Raw genomic sequence first — 22,573 nt, forward strand, 5'->3', positions numbered from 1 at the left:
TTGGACAGTTCTTAACCCAATTCTAGTAGTTTCTGCAATCTCCTTAGATGTTGTCTCTGCTTGATGCATGCCAATGATTTGACCCTTCTTAAACAGACTAACGTCTTTTCCACGACCACAGGATGTGTCTTTTGCCATGGTTGTTTAAGAAATGAGGAGTTACTCATTGCATCAGCTGGGGTTAAATAACTTGTTGCCAGCTGAAAGATAATCGCCTATGCAGTACTTATCCAATAGGAGGCTTGTACCTATTTTCTTAGTTAAATCCAGGTGGCAACTTTTTTTTTGGCCAGGCAGTGTATGTTCAAATTTGAGTTGGGAGAAAATCCCAAAAGAAGGACATTTTATTTCCCTTTGGCTGTATGTTGAGCATTAATGTATGCGAAGCAAATAGAAGCAAATATTATCTTATTTTATTGTCATCAATTTTTCATGATCCGACTTTCCACCTTGATTAAATGTAAACCTTTATTTTTTTTTTTTTACAGAGGATTGTGAAAGGTATATACTGAACCCATGGCAAAGATGTGCAAAAAGTCACAAAAGGCTAAATGCTTGGTTTATCACTACGATATCTCACTTTAAACATTTTTGCTGCAGTTCTTACAATGAGTTCTACAGAGTTCTTCCTGCTCCCTAAACAGCCTCCTCTATGTGCCTGATTGCAATATATTTGAGTGTTAAACATTTTCAATAATTCTTCTAAATTTAGATTTGGACAAGATTAGGAAAGTAGTTATTTTGGTCTTTTGAAGTGTGGATAAGAGTGATGGGCTTCTGTGTCATACCATATTTACACTCCAGGGAAACAGGATGTCTAGATGGCAAATTGAACATGTAACTAAAATATCCATTTGAGATGTTAAATTTATAGGTATTCTTGAGAGCACAACAGATTTAGGTAACAGTGATTTTGAATAGTCCCTAAATAAAGATCTTTTTTTATATATATGAAGATTTATATAGACATGTTATTCATGTTTCAATCATTATATTTTATGCATATGTAATTGGATAAAACCCAATAATCCTACAGAACTAATGTGTGTATTCATTTATTAAATGCATGTTCAACCTTCTCACATTAGTACAGTTTGTTTACAGTATTGTTTTTTTTTTCTTTGTGAAAAACAAAAAATAATTCAGTTCACTTGACTATGTTTTCTTAGGCACAATAATAGTTGAACCTTTTATAGCTCTTTCGCAGTCTTCTGATGTCAGCTGTTTTTTTTCTCCTCTTTTAACTGGAACCTCACCCTTTTCTCCTCTGCTTCAGGCTTTTCTAAAGTGGGAACAGGTCCCTCATTTGGGAAAATAGTCGGTCCTGCTCAGAAAGAACTGGACCGCCCCACTCCACAGCCACATCCTGAGGATCTGAACTCTTTGGTGCAACGTGCTGAGCATATACCTGCTGGTACCCGCACCCCAATGTGCTGCAAGTGCAACAAAGTCATAAGGTACATCAAGGCAGCTCTATATGCACATGTGATGTTTAAAGAGATTTTGAATCAATTTTTAAATAATTTATGTCTGAACTCTGCTCCCATCAGAGGCCCATTCCTCGTGGCCATGGGCATGTCCTGGCACCCTGAGGAATTCAACTGCGCTCACTGCCACTCCTCCCTGGCAGAACGGGGATTTGTTGAAGAGAAGAACCAGGTGTACTGTGTGCATTGCTACGAGCAGTTTTTTGCTCCCACCTGTGCCAGCTGCAACCAGAAGATCCTCGGGGTGGGTATTTAAAAAAAAAAAAAAAAAAGTTTAGTGCTCCAAAAATATGTAAAAATGTAAACTGTTAATTCTATTTAGGCGAATATTTAGTTCTATTCCATATGCTATAAAATGGGATATGTTTTTAGAAAATCTGAAAGGACAAAAAGTTACCATGATTCTGGGGGCCAACATTTTTTTCATCATGGTAACATTCTGTGCCATCCAAAAACTATTCTCGCTGCTTGCAAAGATGTATAAATTATGCACTATTGGAGTATTATAATTTCAACCTAAAATGTTCTAAATATGCAATCTTTAACTCGTGTATATAAATTCAGTGGTGTGGGGATCCCACTCTACTAAATAATTGTGAAAATAGAATAGAATTAAACGGAACAAAGTCTTCACAGAGTTTGATCAGAGAAAGACGATACTTGACCGTTACTCTATGTACAGCTACTCTACGTCTTCCAGAGTCTGGGGTCTTCTATTATGTTTTGATTTTTCTGGGAACTTTTATACCCTGAACAATTTTATGCCATTTTTTCAGATTCACATTTATGAGGTCAGAGACCTATTCATTCAGTACCAATACATTCGCAAGGGCTCTCTTGTTTTGCGGTCAGTATTCTGTACAGTACATGCAGGTAAATTGGAAGTTCAAATTAGTGTTGACCTTTAAAGTTAAGTGTACATAATAACAAAACTTGCTTGTGCTTGTTGGAAGTACCAATCAGTTTGTAAAAAATGACTATTTCATCATTAAACCTTTTCCTTGTTGAATAAATGTACTTGAATAAAAATGTTTTTGTCACCAATGTGAGACTATGCAACCGTAAAAATAGTTGCATTTAACACTTTTAAACATTTTCATGTTTTATGTTATATACTATATTTTTTACACTTATTTTGTTATAGCTGCCCTATCTGTTGCAACAAAATGTTTTAATGTTCCGCAGTAGATATGGTGCTTATTGATAAATAGCAGAAAAGAGTCACATATTCAAGTTGTAAACTTTTGGGCAGATTTCTAAAATACTTCCAGGAACTGAACAGAACTTTTGTTGTGTGTTTTGAACTTTGTTTATAAAATTTAGCAACTAGTAAATGTTCTTAATAAAGATCTGAGTATACTCACTGTAATGCTGTGCTAACTTCAGGAGTGGCTTCTCTTGCTATTTCATTCCCCCTGCAGGAAGTCATGAATGCCCTGAAGCAGACCTGGCATGTGTCCTGTTTTGTTTGCGCTGCCTGCCACCAGCCAATCAGAGGCAACACATTTCACATGGAGGATGGACAGCCATACTGTGAAAGAGGTACAGAAAACACCTCCTAATGCAAAACCAGGAAACCCTTATGCAACAGACTAATATTGTGTTAATGCAATAATCAAACAGACTACTACACCATGTTTGGGACCAACTGCCATGGCTGCGACTTCCCCATTGAGGCCGGAGACAAGTTCCTGGAGGCGCTGGGTTTTACCTGGCATGACACCTGCTTTGTGTGTGTGGTAAGTCTGGGAAGACCCTTTTCAGCCAGTGACAAACTGGTAATTCTTACTTGTTCCGTGTAAATAACTCATCTGTGTAAATGTTTGACTGTCTTTGCAGGTTTGCTCTACCAGCCTGGAAGGCCAACCTTTCTTCTCCAAGAAGGACAAGCCTTTGTGCAAGAAACATGCTCACTCTGTCAACATCTGATCTTGTCCTATGGCTGCAGAATTTTATGAGATGCAGTTTAGGATTTTATGAGATTTTCGATTAATACCTGAACAAGAAACAATCTGATCTACCAGTTTGTGGATTTTGGTAACATAACAGTTGGTGAAACAAATCACTAAGTTTAGTTTTAAATCCTTTCTAGTATATTTTTGGTTTGCTGTTTTTATTGCTTAAAACTCTTTAGCTAAATATTTCAACTTCATTTCAGTTCACTGTTAGCATTTGGGCGAGAAAGAGCAAGTTGTGGTCTATTTGTTTTACCCAGAACTCATGCAGTGACCTACTGAGCCCCTTAGGGTGTCATTAAAATACACTTTTGTATGAGAGCTACACCTGGTAAAAGTACAGCTATTGCAAGATTTGAAAGTGAAAACTATTTAATGTTGAGTGAAAAACATATTTATGTGTAAGTCAATGTGTTCTGGAGGTTTAACAGGAAGTGTCTTGGTTGCATCATGGTATATGTGTATTTCTTAAAGTTATTCATTACCACTAGACAGTTTTAGTATCATGCATAGGTTCAGGTTTAATTATCTGTGAATTCAGGAGTATGTTTTTAAACCTTCATCAGCAGATCTTTTGGATGATTGTAATGTTTTGTGTTGATGTAATATGAAAAAACACTTTTGTTTTCAGCTAGTGCCTTTCATTGAAATGCATTTTTCAAAATGGAATTTTATCAACAATTGTGCCATTTCAAGCAGGAATTTGATTTAGGGGATGGATTTTGCTTCATTAAAATAAAGTATTTTGTAACTGGTAGACCTGTTATTTAACATCTAATGTTTTTTTCAACACTTTTTGTATCTTAACCGATTCAAAATGGTAAGGGGACATGCATTGCTAGTGACTAAGCATGGCAGAAATGTCAGAAACATGATTTTCACAGCATTCAAAATTTATTTTAAAGACTTGCACCCTACAAATCATCTTTGGGGTTAGATCCCCAAAGATGGGGGTAGGAAGCAAAAGCTTCAAAGCTTGGCGTGGCGGAGGGGTTAGCGCGACCCACATTCAGAGGCAACATGGCCTTGACGCGGCTGTCGCGAGTTCGACTCCCGGACCCGACAACGTTTACCGCATGTCTTCCCCCCTCTCCTTCCCCTTTTTCTGTCAGCTTACTTTGAAAAAAAAAAAAAGGGACACTAGAGCCCACAAAAAAAAAAAAGCTTCAAAGGTAGAAAGTTGTCATTATTTAGATGAAATGTTTTAATTTCTGATGCTAAAGGGTACTATTGGGGGAGAATATTTCATGCACACTGTAAATAAATTTGTTCAACTTTGATTTTAAATTTAATGCACTATTTAACTCATTTAAATAGTGAATTCAATTTAAATCAATTTCAATTGAATTAAATTTACAGTAAATGTTTCAAGGCACTTTACAAAAAAAAATTAATTCAGTTACACATACATTCCAATTGATCCTAGTTATCAAGCAGTACAGTAAGCTGAGTTATTTATTCAAAGTACCTTAAAAGTTTGTATTTAAGAAAACCCAGCAGATTGCATTGAGTCATTGTCTTGCAGCATTGGCTTCTATGTAGCCACAGCAGAAAATCACCTGTCATTTACTTTACAGCAATCCCTCATGAATTGCTGTAAAGAATACATGTAGCGATGGTAAGAGACAAATAACTACCTATTGGCAGTAAGAAAAACCCAGCAGACCTGGCTCAGTAAGCACCCATTTGCCACGACCAATTGGGCAGTCTTTGAGAAGACAGCAGACAAACCCCCTCCCCCAAAAAACAGATGAACTGATGTAGGATTATTTTTGATCTTGGAAAAAAATAAGAAGCAGAAGACGGAGAACAATTAGTTGATGGTGGCATTATTTTTGCTGATGTCCCCCTCCAGAAATGTACCTTTGCCAAATGGGACAAAATAACAGGGAGAATAATATTTACCTAAAACTCCACTAATATTTACCTAAAGTATAATTAAGAACCCAATGAATGTCTGCTTATGTCCCAGGCTACAAAGCTCAGTAATGCTCTGTAGTGATGATGGAAATTAAATGCTTGAAATATCAAAATGTTTTTAAATAAGTGCTATTTTAAAGTAGAATATATTAAATAAAATCAAGTATAACTGTCGAGCAAAACACATTTTCATTCAGCCATTATTAATATATTGTTGGCAAGCTAACTGTAAAAGCAGTAGTGCAAATTAAAAGTGGAAATGTGTTCATTTTGTCTTATTTTATTCAACTGCATGGATGATTTTAAAAAAGAGCATGTAGTGATTACATATTGATGGCATGGTTTCTCAATATTTTTTTATTGTACTGCAAAAATAAATTTACAACAACCAAATTTCAGGGAAATTATGAAATCAGTAAATTTGAACATAATTTAAAAGTTGTTTTATTTGAGTGGCTATTAAGAAAATATTAGTTACACAAAACATATATTTTTTGACCTCAAACAACCAGTAAATGTACATTGTTAGAATCAAGACAGGTTGGTGTGTGAAGAAAATACTTACTATAAGATCTTAATTTTTTGAAATGCACCAATAGCTATATAAGAAGGGAGATTGCTAGTATGTGACTGGTGGGTAAACTTAAAAGCGGCCCCCAGATTGAAAGCTGGTTAGGCCCTCAGGCAGCTTGAGGTCGTCTCTGTTAAACAACTTAAAACGTTTGCTAGCATTATGGACATGCGTCGCTTTGTTTTAATATTTTTGCTAGCCTGTTTTAAAAATCCACCGCTTCAATAGGTGCTGCTGAATTACAGAGTCCAGCTCTGCTCACGTGAGCTGAGTTTGCGAACGCGCACCCCTTCAAGACGTGTGCGCGTGCGGGCAAGAGGGTAAAGACACGCGATTCTAACCCGTGGTATCCCACACTTGGAAAACTCTGTTGCGAGACTGAAAAGCATGCGCAAATGAAAGGAAACCGAGGAGGACTTCTAGTCGAAGAGGAGCTGGGTCTGACTGAGCGGAATTTAAGCAAAGTGGAGAAGGTAAGGAGCGCGGCTCTCTTTGTAGCTTCCTCCGGTGAAAACAGAAAGCTGGCCGGAGTTTGGTTTCGGTGCTGCTCATTAGGATTCAGCTGAGGAGCTGGCAGCAGCTGATCAATGGGCTGTTATCAATCAGAGAGGAAGAAGAGGATGCTTATCACTCACTGGTGTCCTCATCTCATCTTGTTGCGCAGAATTATGCCAAATCAGAGCGTTGGAGTCGTGTGGATTGCATTAAGATAACTTAAACTCGCTATTAATTTGATCTTGTCACCGTGTTCATGTTAAATCTTGTTTATCTCGATATTACTCGATGAGTAGAAACTATTGAGAGACTGGACGAACGGTACCTGCAGATGAGTTCATTTGATCTAAAGCTGGTTTATTGCCTCTCAGATACGAATCTGATTACACGATGTCTGTGCTTACTTGTCACTTGTCACACTCGAAAATATTTGTCAAATGCAGGACATAAAAAATGTTTTCTGCAAGCCAGCAAACCAAACCTGATGCATGGTGTTTAACATCAGCTTCTCTGATCCCAGAAGAGGCATCATGTAACCTGCTTCCACCTCCAAGGTGTGAGGTGTTGACTGAATCCATCAGCAACAGTCAAACCCCAAAGCTTGGGGAAGCTTGTTGAATCACAGCTTGGTGCTTTGGATACAATATTAATAAAACACGGAGAAAGTGAGGACTTCTCCGCCCAGCTCTTGGCTCAGTGCTGGTAATGCTTGGGATAACACCCATGCTTTTGACTTACGCTATTAAGGATGGCACGTCAAGTGAGGGTGCCTGGCAAGGAAACTCTTTGTGGTCTACCGCAGACTGCTAACCTCAAATGCTTCAGTGTGCTTGGCACTGAACAGCTCCACTTGTAGGCCTGGTCCTCAGTTTCTTTCCCCCAAAATAGTATGAAGCTGAAACATAACAGTTCTGCATTTCATGTTGAATAAATTGTTCACAATTGGTCACATTACAACTGCAAACTCCATTATGTTTTTTTATTTGGATTTTATGGAATATACACTAAGTAGTTTAGTCTAATGATAGTTTTAATTTTTTTATAGATACATATACGGTGGCCCTGAGGTGCAAACCACTTCAGCAAATTGAAAGCACAATTACAAATTACAAAAGCACTACAACATTAACGAAAGCACTACAACATTAACAAAACGGAAGAGGTATGTCCCAGTGGGAGATCTAAGAAATCGCTGATTGGATTACAGCTCGTTTTAATTTTGAACCGGAAGTTACTCTGGTGTGCTTCGTTTTTATAAGAAGCAAAGCAAGCGGGAATACGGTCACGTCACCATGTATTGCCCAAACTGTGGAAAAGAGATGGTTGAGCCATCATCAAACTTTTGTAGCAGTTGTGGCAAGAGGCTTTGGATCACTGAGAACATTCATGTTTTTAAAAAACACGTTAAAGCCAGAATAACTTCCGGTTCAAAATTAAAACGAGTTGTAGTCCAATCAGCGATTTCTTAGGTCTCCCACTGGGACATACCTCTTCCGTTTCGTTAATGTTGTAGTGCTTTTGTAATTGTGCTTCATTAATGTTGCAGTGCTTTCGTTAATGTTGCAGTGCTTTCGGTAATGTTGTAGTGCTTTTATAATTTGTAATTGTGCTTTCAATTTTCTGAAGTGGTTTGCACCTCAGGGCCACTGTATACATATCTATATTTATAGAAAGTCACGAAAGTCTGGTTCAACTGCAACATGACATGTATGACGGAAAACATACACTACATATCACCCTGGACACCATCCTGATGGTGAAACATGTTGGTGGCAGCATCATAGAGGGTGATCCTGGGAAAAAGTTATTAGAGGCTTGAAAACCCTTGAGGCTGGGAATGAAATTCACCTTCCAGCAAGTCGAGCCATGAACATTATACAACTAGTACTACAGCTAAACTGATCAAATTATTCTGGTGTGATAAAATGGCCTAGTTAAAGTCCAGATTTGTTGTTGCTTGATAAACCAGATGTAAAAAAAAACTTAAAGGAAAATTGTGTTAAAACTCTTTAAATCTGCAAAACTGACTGAGACATACCACCCAAAAGACTTGCAGTTGTAATTGCAGCTAAAAGTGACTTTTAGAAGTGTTTACTCAAGAGCACAGAATACAAATGCATTGCACACTTCTCATTATTAGTAAATGAGACAAAATACTTGTGTTTATTCTTTGTAACATTGTCTTGGTCTATCAAATGCAATATGAATAGAATACTTTGACGTTTTTGACTCTAACCTAAAAAATGCGACATAGTTCAAGACATTGTTGGTTTTCAATTAAACTACACCTGTAGAAAAGTACCTGCTCCTCTTTGGGCATGCTATTCCTTAGGGCCTCTTACTCACATAAACACCCTCACAAAGACTCACTTCCTGATGTGTACAAATTCTTAAAAACAACTGCTCTTTATCTTGAAAGATAACCTGCCTGTGTCTGGGCTTGTCCACGGGGCTAAACGTAGCATGCTCTGACCTCTCACCCTGGTTTCCTCCCCTATAATTGCAGGAAGCACCTTCAGCCAATCCAGGCTGAGATGATTTGCTGCATATCAACAAACTAGAAAGAAGCAGTTTTTAAGGTCTTTACAAGTGTTGATCACATGTGTAAAAGTGATGCTTTTTAACTAAGAAGTGGGTTAAAACTCTATAAGGAGAACCTAAAAGGTTAAGTTTGTAAAATCATTCTCATGTAATGCGATCATAGTGATAATAGACAGAAACATTAGTGTGGTGAGACACAGACGGACAAGAGTTCAGTACCAGACATATTACTTAATGTCTTTTCCAGCTGGCAGAACATTATAGCCTTTCATATACTGTACTTCCTTTGGTTTATCCTCTTCTATCAGCACACCCTGATAGATCATTTCATACTGAGATACACTGAGAGTTCAGCACCTTAAAGGGCCTCTTTCTATGTGTCTGCCACTTTGCATTCAGTCCTAATATTATTCGTTGGAGTAATTAGCCAAAATCGGCAGATTTTCAGCAAATGTTTTCCAAACCATCAGTGCTGTCAGAAAATGACAATAATGCCAGGGAAGCTTCTGTGTTTCTTTTTATTACTTAGATTTTTTTGTTTGTTTTCTTTCAAGGAAAATTGAAATTGGTGAAAGTTGATTATCACAGATTGACAAAGATCAGATAAGAAATCGGCAGCACAAACTGATCTGTGTTCCTCTTGTCAGTAAATTGTATTCTGTGTGGCAGTTATGCGTTTTTGAAGACAAACACACAAAGAAATGGACATGAAGTTATCCCCAGTCTGATCCTATTCAAGAAGAAGATGGTTAATTTCAAGAACATAATGCTAAATAGTATTTTGTTATAACAACCAAAATCCCATCAGCAAAGGCAGTGAAATACAGTTGATCTTGTTCCACTTACATTTAATCGTCTTAGTTCTGTGCCTTCAACAAACACATGTAAGGAGAGAGACCCCACTCGCTGTTTCATCTGCCGATGAGAGACAAGTGCGGGCAGCGGGAATTGCTTAAAGCTGTGAGCTGCTCGGCTCTTTGGCACTGGGGTCAGCGACCATTTGAGAGAAAGCAGGCATCCTATTACTAGAGAAGGAGAGGAGCAGAGGAGAGGAAAAAAGGATACAGGATGAATTTTCTGTTCTTTGATGGGAGATCGAAGTTTAGAAAATAAAAAAGGGGCACACTGCATGATTGCTTTAATGTCCAAATGGAGGAAATATACCTCAGTTTGAAATTTAGTCTCCATATTTCTCAGATATGGACAGTGGACACAAGCCATTTCCAGATCAGTTTCTTTATTTCTCTCTTTCTTTCTTTTAGAAAAAACACCAAAAAGACTTCAGATGCTGATTTTTGATGTTTTTTCTTGCCTCACCCTCTGAGTGAAATCAATTTGTTTAAGTTCAACTGCATAAATGTATAAATACACAGATGCTTAGTGATGGCATGAACTGAGATGTATTGATAAATTGTAATTTTGTGTACTTTCACTTGATTCTGCACACCAATAATATTGTGAAGAATGTGAAACCCAAACCCAAAAGCTGTATCGATCAGCCCAGACTGTGTTGATTCTCCCATCACTGGAGGTAGTAGTTTATTCTGAGATTGTAGTGCTGTAGTTGCATCAATTTGTACCGTAAGTGGTGAACTAATTGACTTTGTGCCGAGTGCCTTGATAAGCTATGTAAAATAAACCACGGCGACTTTAATAAAATCCTGTATTCCCCTCTAGAGTTTCTGTCGAGACAGAGAGTCTGCCTGCTGACTGGAGCTCTGAAAATGAACAAGATTCTGACAGAGTGGGGTACATTTTATAAAGATGCAGAAGATTTAGTTGCACCTGAGTAACTCCAGAGATCTTCATTTTTGACAGGTTAACCATTTTATCTGACTAACAGAGTTCCTATGCATGCTTGAAGAGTCTAGTTATTGATTTCAGCATTTTCCAAGTCTGGAAAAGAATGAAAAAAGAAAATAGTTTCTAGACTTTTTTTCTCATTCCATTGTTTAAAGTCATGTCCTTACTTCTGCTCTTCTTTCTATTCTTCCTTTCTTCCTTCCTTGTGTTGTTCCCCTTTTTCTCAATTATGCCCAACATTTTCTCCTTCTTTCTTTCTTGAGTTTTCTTCTTTCCTTGTATTCTACCACCTCCTGTCTTTCCTCACTGGTGTCTTACCTCTGTTCCTTCCTCCTGCCTTTCTTTTCTTGTTGTATTTCCTCCTTTTTATACCTTGACCTTTCTTCCTTCCTTTCTCATGTCCTTTGTCCCTCCATCATTTTCTTCTTCTTTAATTTCCTTTCTTATTTGTCATCATTTTCCCTCCTTGCATTTCCTTCTTTTGGATCTTTGACTCTGCTAAACTTGTTTCTATCCTTTCTTTTTTATTTTCACTGTCACTTCCTTCCTTCTTTGTCTATTTGCATGTTATAAGTAACTTGACTTAATAATTAACACCACTTTTAAAATTAAAAAAAGCATATAAAAGTGTTCCGACACTTTTATATGCTAAATCTTAAATTGAGGTCACTCCTCCACTTTAGCCTGTCAGAAAATAGTTCCACAATAAAAACAGAGCCATGAACACCTCATAATGGATCACTTTGTTCTTTCACTTCATACAAGTCAATACTTCTAAGTCAAGGAGCCCTGTGGGATTCCAGAGGTGGACATGGAGTACCCGATTATCGCTCATCTCCACCCTTTATTTCAACAGGTACCTGCCACACTCGGTTGTTTAATTAGAATTCCTTTTCCATTAAGCAATGAGCTTGCTGCTACAAGAACCTCCATAAACATATAAATATGCTGACTCAGACCCAAGAAGAATGTTTTTACCCAGTGCCCTCTCAGGGATCTGAACAAATTCAGAGCTTGAACAAACAGAACTCCTGTACTTTTGATGGAAAACGATGCTTGCGAGAGGCTCACGCAGACTCCTTCTGCGACAGTGATTTGCTGGCCGCAGAGCAAAGAGAGATGAAGCCAAGCATCAGTTTCTGTTGGAGAGTAACTCACACCCAGCAGGAATGTTAAGAATCTGTGTGCTAAAAGTTTGCACTGTATCGCCATCTGTGCTCCTGGAAAATAAAAGGCAGCTTGGAAGTGTGTGTGCAAGTGTGTCTGTCCAAGTGAAAACAAAGATAAATGGAGAAATGCATCATTCCATCAAGTGTGGGTCAATCTGTATTGCATTTGCGCACTGTCGCAGAATGGCAGCTCATAATTATGTTCTTTGCTTAAAAAAAAAAAAAAGAAAAAAAAGACTGGTCCTGGAATTACAGAACAAATCAGCTGTTTTGGAAAAAAGGTAAAGTCCAGGATTCAACACTTTCCAACACTCTGGCCAAGTTAGCATTCTTTAATTCTGTCTCAGTAAAGTTTAATAATGCTTCGTTATATTGAATTTTACGAATTCTCTATTTGGGCATGAACAAGAGGTTCTTTGTTTCACTTTAGTCAAAACATATAACAAACTCCCTTTAACAGTTTTTTTTTTTCACATAGTAAAGGACTTTTAAAAAGCTTTGTTCTGTAGTTTTCAGCGTGTCGGTTCTACTATAAATCATTAATGGACTGTGTCTGATCCCACAGGGGAACCTCACACTCATCCAGTAAATAGCAAGTGACAACGAGTGCCACTCAGACCACGAGAAAAGAGAGGGAAACAGATGAAATCAATTTCTGTCCTCTTTTTTTTAATCCCTGCTTCTCAGCTCCACAATGACAGACCATAAAATGGGTTTCACATGTTTCTTTCTTTTTCTTTATAGGTGCAACAGAGTACATTTAGAGCCATAGCTGTGACACATCCAGCTAATGTTGATGCTTTGCATTTCACACTCTGCAGGCAAAGTGATTGAGAGAGAATACGGTGAGTATGCCTTCTTGATCACTATTACCTTGTAAAAAAAATTACTTCTGTGTATTTGAAACTGACTAGCTGGGCTAGAAAATAATCAGAGAAGCACTTAAGACACTAATGCTAACTTTGGAAAAACTGCAGAGATTCCTAGCTCAGGTGGGAATATCAGAACAACTATTAGTTTTAAACTCCAGTTTTCTGATCTTTATAGAAGATTGGTAAGAAGGAAACTATGTTGGAAAGTGAACTATTATAGGTCCAGTTTAAAGTTTGTCGCAAGTCATGTAGGGGACACAGAAAACACATGGAAGTAGGTGCTCTAGACAAATCAATTGGACCCTTTAAAACATTGTATTTAACTTTTGGCCCACATTCAAACACTGTGACTACCAGAAAACTAACAATGGACTGCTAAAGACATAAGACTGGGGTTAATGTCCCAGTCTAAGTCCAGACCAAAATCCAGTTAAGAATCTTTGACTTCAAAATTGATGTCTCGAGGTTTTCTTCCAATCATTAAGCTAAATTGGTCAAATTTTCGGTCTCTATAAGTGCAACGTTTTTGCAGCCAAAGGTGATTCTACAAAAGGTCTGAATACAATTTCCATAGAAATGTGAAAGTACATTCATTGTTCTACCATTTCACAATTGGACACCTCTCTTTATTCATCTGTTACATGAAATTCCACAGAAATACATTGAAGTTTGAGGTTGTGATATGAGAGAACGTGTAAGGGGGTTTGAATACTTTCCTGAAAAAAGTGTGTGTAATGTGCGTGGACTATTTTAAACAATGTTATCTAAATTGTTCTTTCTTGCCAAGACTCAGTGAGATATTTATGCATATTTGCCAGCTGTACAGTTGCTCTGTGGTGCTTTTGAGAATAATTACTCCATTGTGCGTCTGAATAGCACACAGCTTTGTGCAGTAACAAGCTGAACATGCTCTCTCTCTCACACATGCACGCCGCACACACACTCAACACACACTGCAGTTCCTGAACAGGGTCTGGCATCAGTTGGAGGATTAAGGAGCTGGCCAAGAACAGGTGGCAGGTGACAAACTAATGTCAACACTTGACAAAAAAAAGGCTTCCACACAGAATTAACCCAGCCACCTGCAAATAAAAGGTGAATCGTGTTGTTGGAGAAGTTGCCAACCTCTGTATGCTGTGTATATCGATCATATCCTTTAACAATTGCTGCTACATGTTTTCCTGATTTACTAAACTTTCCAAACTGCGTCACAGAAGTAATTTCCCTTTGAGGTATTGGATGTAACTTTGAATCCTCTGATAAGTTTAAACCTCTCACAGCTATACGGCCCTATGGCACTCAGCCTAATGTATGTCTGGGTAGCTCTTTAATGGTGATTAGGGTTCCTTGTTTTTCTTTGTAAGTGGCACAGATTAGTGGTGACATCACTGAAAGGAAAGTTATACGCTGGCTTTAGTAAATTAGTTAGGGTTGGGTTGGGTCTAGTCTCTACAAACCATGTGGGGAAAAAACTCTGCCATTTGCTTTTGTTGGCTTGCAGGACTGTAGCATTGCATTGCTTGGTATACAAACTTATTGATAGCTGGATATTAACATTATAAACCATACTCTTTTAACAGATATACTTAACTTTAGATGACTAACCCCATTCAGACATGTAGAGGACTCTCAGTGCTTCAAATGAACTTTGAAGGGAAAAATGAGTTGGCTAAACCAGTCATTTGTCCTTCATCTTTAGTTACGGTTTTGTCCAGTCTAAGAAGTGAGCAGCTTCTCACTGTGTCTTTTCCACGCCTCCGCTGCCGCTCTGAGAATTCAGAGGAGAGGCTGGATCGGATTACAAGAAAGAAAGAGAGGAACTGCTTGCTAACCTGCTACACCCTGGATTGTTTTTGCAGGTGTTTGAGAGCAGTTACAGCTGTTAATTTATTCTGCTTAGTGACATGTGGAGTGGGAGTCACTCAGGAACGGCCAGCCCAAGTGCTTGTTTTCAAGCCAAAGATCACAGATGGACGTTTTAAAGATTAGAAGATGGCTTTTCAAGATAAATGACTTGGAGAGGGGGAATTCTGGCATTTGCTCATTTTTGTCATCTTCTGTATTCCAGACCGTTACAATTGTTGTGTGTGTTTAATATGTACAACATGATTTAAGTAGATTACTGTGTCTGTTGTTTTTTTTATCTGTAGATTTTAGTCATTTGGGGATTTTGGGGCCAGAATTTATACATAAAAGATTGAACTGACCTTGAGAAGTGAGATCACTTAAAGTTTCTTTTTCCTAGTAAAGCAATAAATTCACATATTTGCAATGAGAAAAGGATATAATCTATTAAAGGTCCACCCAAATGATGAGTCTCCTGGAGAAGATTGGAGATCTAGGTATAGGGCTGTTTACAATTATTCTAGGAATTCTCTCTCTCTCTCTAGCTCTCTCTCAGCGCCGTACCTACCATTCGCTCGAAAACTGTGAAGACGCGCTTGCAAAAAATGAAGCATTGCTAACCTTTTTCAATTGAATCCCAAGAAGATTTTATTTATAATGAGGACCTCGGCTATATTTTTTGTGATTAGGTATTTGAGTCTTTGGATCAGTGGGGCTATATTTCTGGTGTTTAACCTGTTCTATTTTGCACACCTACACTGTGTGCAAAAAACATATTAGTAGTTCTCTTCTGTTTTTCTTAAAGCTCAGCTTTAATAAATGCCAGTGCATATTTATTGGTGAGATATTCCAGTGGCAATGACGGTGGAAAATAAAATCCTTTGTCGGATGCCAATATTTTTTTTGTTATATTTGTTAAACTGATTTAAAACATGTTTTAAAAATACTTACTACAGACACATAGGTAAGCACAACTATTTTCCTTCTTTGAATAAAGTGGTAAAGTTGCTGGGTGTTCCCTACCTTTTCAAACATGTTTATTTTGCTTTTTGAATGGTCTGGAAATTAAACTAGGTAGCCTTGCGTAGAGTGTTCTGTACACTGGAGTGCAAAAGTCTGAGAGGGAAAGGGGAGCAGGGAGGAAAACCTCAAATGTGAAAATGACTGGAACTCCCAGGGTTTTCAAAACAGAAAGCAGGATTTTATTACACATACCTGGACAACTGAGAGCATGGAAAAACCCTGCCCATGCTCTACATGAACCCGGCTGTTGGGTTGGTCAGAGAAATCATAGGAATAATGTAAATCAAATAAAACAGATGACTCCTAGTACATGGAGCCAGCACATGTCAATACCGAGCCATGTACATCGGTCATACACAGGACTTTAGTCATGAGGGAAATATTGACCTCTGTCTGTGTGGATTGACCAGAGGAGGTTGTTTCCCAGTCCTGACTTCAGCCTCTTGAGTCAGTTTAGATTGAGACTTATCCAAAGCACTGAAGTGAATGAGAAATGATGAAGCCTCAATCAAAGCCAGAGTAAGGCTAATGCTCTTTATTTGTCAATAAAGTCTGTCGGTTGTGCTTACTCCATCGTTCTCTTTCATTAGGTTTCTGTAAAGGTGTAGAGTGCAGCTCATGAATACCATCAATTTGACTGTCTTATTTGAATGTTTTCTTTGTGGTTTGACAGTCTGCTTTACTGCCTGCATCTATCTTTCCAGAAAAGCAAATCAAGAGCAAAGGGAGGTAGACAGTCCTGAGAGGCCAAGCTGGAATTTGGCCCCTAAAACTGAACCATCCCCAGGGGTCAGTGAGAAGGATGAGAAGGGGGGATGTAAGGATAGAAGAAGGGGGTCAGGCTATTCTCCAGCAAAGAGAAAGCCCCCAGGGTTTCTACTGGAAAATCTGACTTTGTCTGTGCAAACAATGTTTAGAAAGGCACACTTTCATTTCATGTGTTTGTTTTGGTGCTTTCATCAAGTTTATCATATATAAGTATTATTCACATACTTTAGCCCACCTAAAGTATGGGAATAACTGAGTAGACTAAGCTCCAACATCAGAAAGCTGTTTATATTTGAATGATTTCCAACCTTTTGGGAATAGATGTCTTGAGGGGGCTTTACAGTTGAATTTAATGTCATTTTTAATTTTTTACCCTTCATGTTCCCTTTTATTTTTGACAGACTGAATATTTTCAGTCCCTTTAGTATTCCTGCAATAGAAGCAAGCTGGGTTCAGGCTAAGATAACATGAGCTGTTTGCATGTCCATTTTATCCCAGGAAAAATAAAAAATAGCAGTTCTAAAAGGGTTGATCAAAGATTTAAAAATTCAAATTCAAAAATACTTTATTGATCCCAAAGAGACATGCGATGTCGTTGTAACTCATATTAAAATTATTATAGTTATTGTAGATGGTGTTGATTGTTGGCTGGTTTAACTTTCATCTCAAGCTTTTAGTCTTTTTACTCATCTGAGTTTGTCTCTTGCTCACATCTTAATTTATTCTAACGTTATTAAACCTGTGAATATATTTCTTGGATCAAAGCATAAATTCATTTATAAAACAGAATAGCAATCTCATCCTGTCTTGAAATTATAAATTGGACTCCAAGGCCTTTGTTTGTGGATGTCTTGTTTAATTTGATGTGCTTCTGCTGTAACTAAAGCAGGCTGTATTTCTACTGTGTTTTGACATGTCTGTGCTATAAACCCTCTGTAAAACATGTCCATCCTCATTCATATATCCACAGTCACTTTTAGGTTGAATTGATATCTTACTGCATCCAATCAGTTATTCACCCCTTCTCTGTCTAGATTAGACACAGAATGACAGAACATCAATTTTCTGCCTTGCCTTTGTGCACTTATGCCGGCACATGTGCACCCTTGTAATAGACCTGACAACGCAGATTAATGTCCTATTTCAGTATTATAGGATTCTGTGCTAAGTGAATATGGCAAACTTTTACACATGTACAGTAGTGTGAAAAAGTGGTTGTCCCTTTCATGATTTTCTTTTTTTTTCTGCGTGTTTGTCACACTTAAGAATTCAGAACATCAAACTAAATTAAAAGTATGTTAGTTAACGACAACTCAAAAAACACAAAATGCAGTTTTTGTGAAGAAAACAAAAACTGTTTTCTTCACATAAACAGTTTTTTTCTTTACAAGTACACGTCAAGTACTTGTACTTGATGTATATCAAATACTTGTGTACATCAAGTCCAATACTTGATGTACACACTTTTTTAAAAAATTTCTTACAGAGAAGGTAGCACTTGAAGCCACAGGAAAAGGAGGGGAAAACTGATGAGTCTGCATAGGAGTGTATAACAAGAACAGACAGAATGTACCCTGTAGGCAATATCATAATCTCTTTCTCTGCAGACAGCCAAGCTGAACAGAAGCCGAACAGTTGATGCTCAGTCATGTGGTTGTGGACCGTTCTTTTTCACACACACCTTTCACACAATGACCGCCTTGGGGAGACCCCTGCCTCTTTATTGTACGTCACGTCCCTATCCGCAGAAGTTCCCACTCCCACCTTGAATCCTCTCTTTTGGTATTATGAAAGAGTCACACAGAGAGCACCACACTTTTCTACAAGCAGCCTCATTTTGGACAACCAAGTTGAAAGTCAAAAACTGGATTGTAGAAGCGAACTATTTGAAGATAAATATCAACATCGCTGTCCAAGCGCATTTATGCATAACACACATTAACAAACTGACCAATCGCACCACTCTTTGACCGAGCTCTGTTGAAATATTTCAGCCTGGGCCTGGTGTAGAGTCTGATGCCTTACAGTGAACAAAATTATACAATTTTGGTCACATATTTAAGTCATTGAGAATCAACTTTAGTACTTTGGATGAAGTTTGTGAGATCCTTAAATAAAGTAGACAACATTACCAGCTTTTCCTTTTCTTGGTTTTCCTTCACAAAAATTCTTAATTTCTGCAAGTTTATGTAGTTTTATCACCCTCCACATAGCCAACTTTCTACAGTGCTCACTTTTACCCTTTCAGTGTAATAAAATATTACTGAATTGAACCAAACAGGCTAAATAAGTTTAATTAGATTACAACATAAATCAGTCAGATTTCAGTCAAAGCATTCAAGCTTACAGAGCAGCATGTCCTCTTTTAGCACCTTCATTAATATCATTTAAAAGAACAGAACTTAAAAATTTGATTTACAACATTACATTTTCCTCAAACCTGGTGAAAACTTTTTGCATGACTTTCCTAAAGTACTGCACTTCATTTGGGAACCCCTTAATCCACCACAGCTGCTCAAGTACAATTCAGCGCATTAACTGTGCAACCGTTGACTTCGCATTTGTCCGTTTTCTCACTGGATCCTGATGGTGTGTGCCCTCTGAAGCTGACATCATGGGTTTCAGGTTGCCCGCTGCGGCTTTGGTTCCCAGAGGGACTGAGGGCTGGAGTGCACACCAGAAGAACAGATCCATGCTGAGAATCGACATTTATTGTGCGCTTGCTCTCCTATCCTTCTGCTCAGACACTCACATGTGCAGCTGACTGAACTCTGTCCCACCCCACACGAGGTTATTAGCTTGGTTAGGATTTGCTGACAGATGAAACAGATGTGTGTTCCCTACTTGTAGATGGTCTGTTTGTGGTCTGTACAATGTTTAAAAATTGTTGGAGTTAACTGAATAACGGCAGTAATTCTACTCCATAGTATTAGAATGGCTTTGTTTGGAATATTTGTCTCATCAATTAGAGAATTTTATTTTGTCTGTCCATTTTCTGAGTGTATTTGTCTTACTGGGTATGTGCATTGTGAAGGGTCTAGGGTCTAGCAACTATTTCATAAAGTCAGATGGCATGCAACTTTGATTGTTATGACTGACTTGTAATTTGGATTTTTGTGGAAAAAATGCCAAACTGAAAGCTTTTGTTGGTTAAAATATTAAGGAAGCAATTATCACCTAAATGATTATAAATCATCATTGGAGGGTTATGAAATAAAAATGATTCATTGTAGATTCCCTTTTGCCCTATACAAATTAAATATCAGTTTCTTTGTATTATTTTTTTGTGTCGTAGTAAAACAGCTTTAAGCATCCTTAAAAGCTTTGGTCATTAGATAGAATAGGGAGTTTTAGGCACAATTGGTACGGTTTTCATCTACAAGTAAATGTTGACGAGCTTTGCTGCTTTTGCAAGATTATATACAAACATTCTTATGTCAGCCAATGTACTGAATAATCTATAAAATTCCTCTCGATCTTGTGCTGCCAGGGAGGAAGTAGTGCTCAGGTGTGCTGCCAAAGGCAGCTATCAGCACCTCATTCACAGAGTGTCAAAGAGCATTGAAGGATCTGTGAATGAGAATTTGACTGAGTGAAGGTGAAGTCTTTGGTTGTAAAGTCTCAGACATCAGTGCTGTGCAAACTTTGACTGTGAAAAGAATTAAGCTGCAGTTGACAGCAGATGAACAAAAAAACGCAGACATGCAGCTTAGCACAAATATGTTGCTATAAAAGCAGGCTCTTATTGCACAGATCATAAATAAATTTACTTCCCCTAAATAAAAATGATTGCCCTTTTTCTTTCTTTTGTTTTAGTTGTACAAACAAAAACATTCATGGAAAAAACTATATATAGGCTTTACCTAAAAAAAATTGGATATTATGAAAAATTCATTACTCTTTGTCTTTTCATTCAGGAATGAAACTCATATTTATATTTATTACACATGCAGCGAAATATTTCAGCAATTTATTTCTTATACTTTTGATGATTTAACTGCATATGTTTTTCACCATTTTCTTTATGGCAATTTTTTTAGTAAAATATAAATAAAAATATTTTGATGCTCCTCTTTTGAGAGAAAAATTCTTGGTTGAATGAAAATAAAATAAAATCTAAATCGCCAGGGAAATTTACAATTGTACACTTATGATGATGAGTCACTGATCCCACAAAACCAAATAGGGGGCCAAAAACATGTAGCCTAGCAATGTATAATGACAGATTAGTATTCCCTATGTGTGTCTGTGTCTCAAAGGAAGGAAAGTTGCATTGAGAGCTAGATGGACAATAGCTGGAGTGTGACTGAACGTAAGAGTCCAAACGTATGCTTGCATTCCCGCTTTGTTCCATCAAATCACAGTTGTGGCAGATGCAGAATAGAGCAAGAGCAGCTGTTTTTTCCAATGCTCTCCAGTTACAGCAGTGGGCACTGCCTCGCGCTCTGGGGCTGGGCGAAGGGGGCAAGTTGTTGAATCTTACTAACGTTTGTTCTCTGAGGGTGGGCACGAAAGGTCCACAAACGAGCTCCCCAACTGTAATTTTGGCACTGGAAAAGAGGGATGTCACGGAAGGTGTCAAGCAGAGTGGGACTGGTGAGAAGACAAAGCACACAGCTGGTCCCACTCTCACAGGACCCGTGGCGCCATTAATTACCCCCAACAGTGGTGGCTGAAGGAACCTCAAAATATTATTTGGAAGCACATTGTTATTGTTTCTGTAAGTCAAAGTTAGATCATCTATGAGCTGAGTATAAATATTTGATAAACTATTTAGAAATCTGTCATTACTAAATGTAGAAATACACTTTTGAGACTCCACTCCACATGTTCTGTGGTAAGTGGAAAATGTTTTGCAACATGTCTGTTTTATTGTTTATGAAGACTTGACAACAGCTCAGTGTTCTCATTCAGCAGCCTGAGCTAAAGCAGGAGTACAACAGAAGTATGAACTAACTGCTGTGGTAAAACACACATTAATTTATTAATGTGTAATGTATTATGTTATTCATTCAACACTTTTTTTCAATTTTCGAATTAATCATTTAAAGATATGTAATTACTTATTTTAAAGGCTGAAGTAATGCATTAAAAAGTTTGCATCACTTATTTATTTAGAAATGGAATCCCAAATGTGATTCTTCCCAGTCAGAAGCTGGTTGTAAATATTTAGAGCCTAGATCTTGTCAAGGGCAGGAGCTCTCATGATAAAATATTTACAATTACTGAGTTCTATAATCTGAAGAACATTTCCAGGATTAAATGACTGGTGTTCGTTTATCTTTAGTTGCATTATTACTTCAACAACATCTTCACAGATCTGCCTAAAAAGTCAGACAGCTGCAGCTGATCCACAACGCCACCCTTGGTGTTCTTACTTAAACCAGGAAGATGATTCTAAAGTTATTATACTGGCTCCCTGTAGCTAAAACCCAATTTGTTTAGAGTTGCCTTTGATTAATATAATAACTGGAGCATAGTAAATCTATTCTGAATTACAACTTTTTAAATATTTCTCTTTATTTTTGCCAATGTAACATTTCTTTAAAAAAAAAATGTTTATCATGTAAAGCACTTTGCTGTCGTGTTGCTGTAAAGTGCTATATGTAAATAAACTTACCTGGATTTTTCTCCTTAATCATTTTTACGCCTTTTGTTTTCATGACTCAAGAGATGACAGCTGCCATCTAATGCCAAATGGGTACAAATTGCTTGTATCTTCTGTCAGTAACATTTTCATGACCTTTGTGCAAAGTGAGTAATGAGTCTTGTACAGAAATTTAGCAGAGTGCATGCAAAGCACACAAAAATGGAGCAAATTGTATGGCTTCTTGAGTCACATCCAGAGCATGTTCCAGCATGACCAGACCTACGTGTAATCAATTGCAGACATCTGCTATAAATGTTTAAAGCAAAAGTGATTGGTATAACCACCTATTTACATAATCCTGTGATGCATTCAATCTGTTAGCAAAGCCATGTGTAAATGTCAACACACTGCTTCTAGCAGATCCAATGCCCTTAAACAGGATGATATTGTCACAGCGGTCTCTTCAGACTTCAGAGTAGAACAGTTTGAAAAAATGGACTCTAATTATGCATTATTGTCTTACTTTTAGATCTA

At 37.6% G+C, this 22,573-nt stretch overlaps 2 protein-coding genes across 5 annotated transcripts in view; both read left to right on the forward strand.

Annotated features, from left to right (window-relative positions):
• The window catches only part of LOC102225750 (PDZ and LIM domain protein 5-like), a 40,220-nt gene extending 36,021 nt beyond the window's left edge, over positions 1 to 4,199 (forward strand). For all 3 annotated transcript variants that reach the window (XM_023338307.1, XM_014472923.2, XM_023338306.1), the window contains 5 exons: positions 1,277 to 1,457; positions 1,551 to 1,731; positions 2,909 to 3,029; positions 3,111 to 3,226; positions 3,327 to 4,199. In XM_023338307.1, the coding sequence (XP_023194075.1) occupies positions 1,277 to 1,457; positions 1,551 to 1,731; positions 2,909 to 3,029; positions 3,111 to 3,226; positions 3,327 to 3,416 (689 nt within the window). In that variant the 3' untranslated portion in view covers positions 3,417 to 4,199. The remainder of the gene's footprint in view (positions 1 to 1,276; positions 1,458 to 1,550; positions 1,732 to 2,908; positions 3,030 to 3,110; positions 3,227 to 3,326) is intronic.
• A 2,029-nt stretch (positions 4,200 to 6,228) lies between these two features.
• LOC102226015 (bone morphogenetic protein receptor type-1B-like) overlaps positions 6,229 to 22,573 on the forward strand; it is a 47,672-nt gene continuing 31,327 nt past the window's right edge. For both annotated transcript variants that reach the window (XM_023338643.1, XM_005810098.2), the window contains exons 1-2: positions 6,229 to 6,406; positions 12,686 to 12,786. The gene's annotated coding sequence lies outside the window, so the exon portion shown is untranslated. The remainder of the gene's footprint in view (positions 6,407 to 12,685; positions 12,787 to 22,573) is intronic.

Source organism: Xiphophorus maculatus, chromosome 8 (assembly GCF_002775205.1).
Source record: "Xiphophorus maculatus strain JP 163 A chromosome 8, X_maculatus-5.0-male, whole genome shotgun sequence".
NCBI classification, from domain to species: Eukaryota; Metazoa; Chordata; class Actinopteri; order Cyprinodontiformes; family Poeciliidae; genus Xiphophorus; species Xiphophorus maculatus.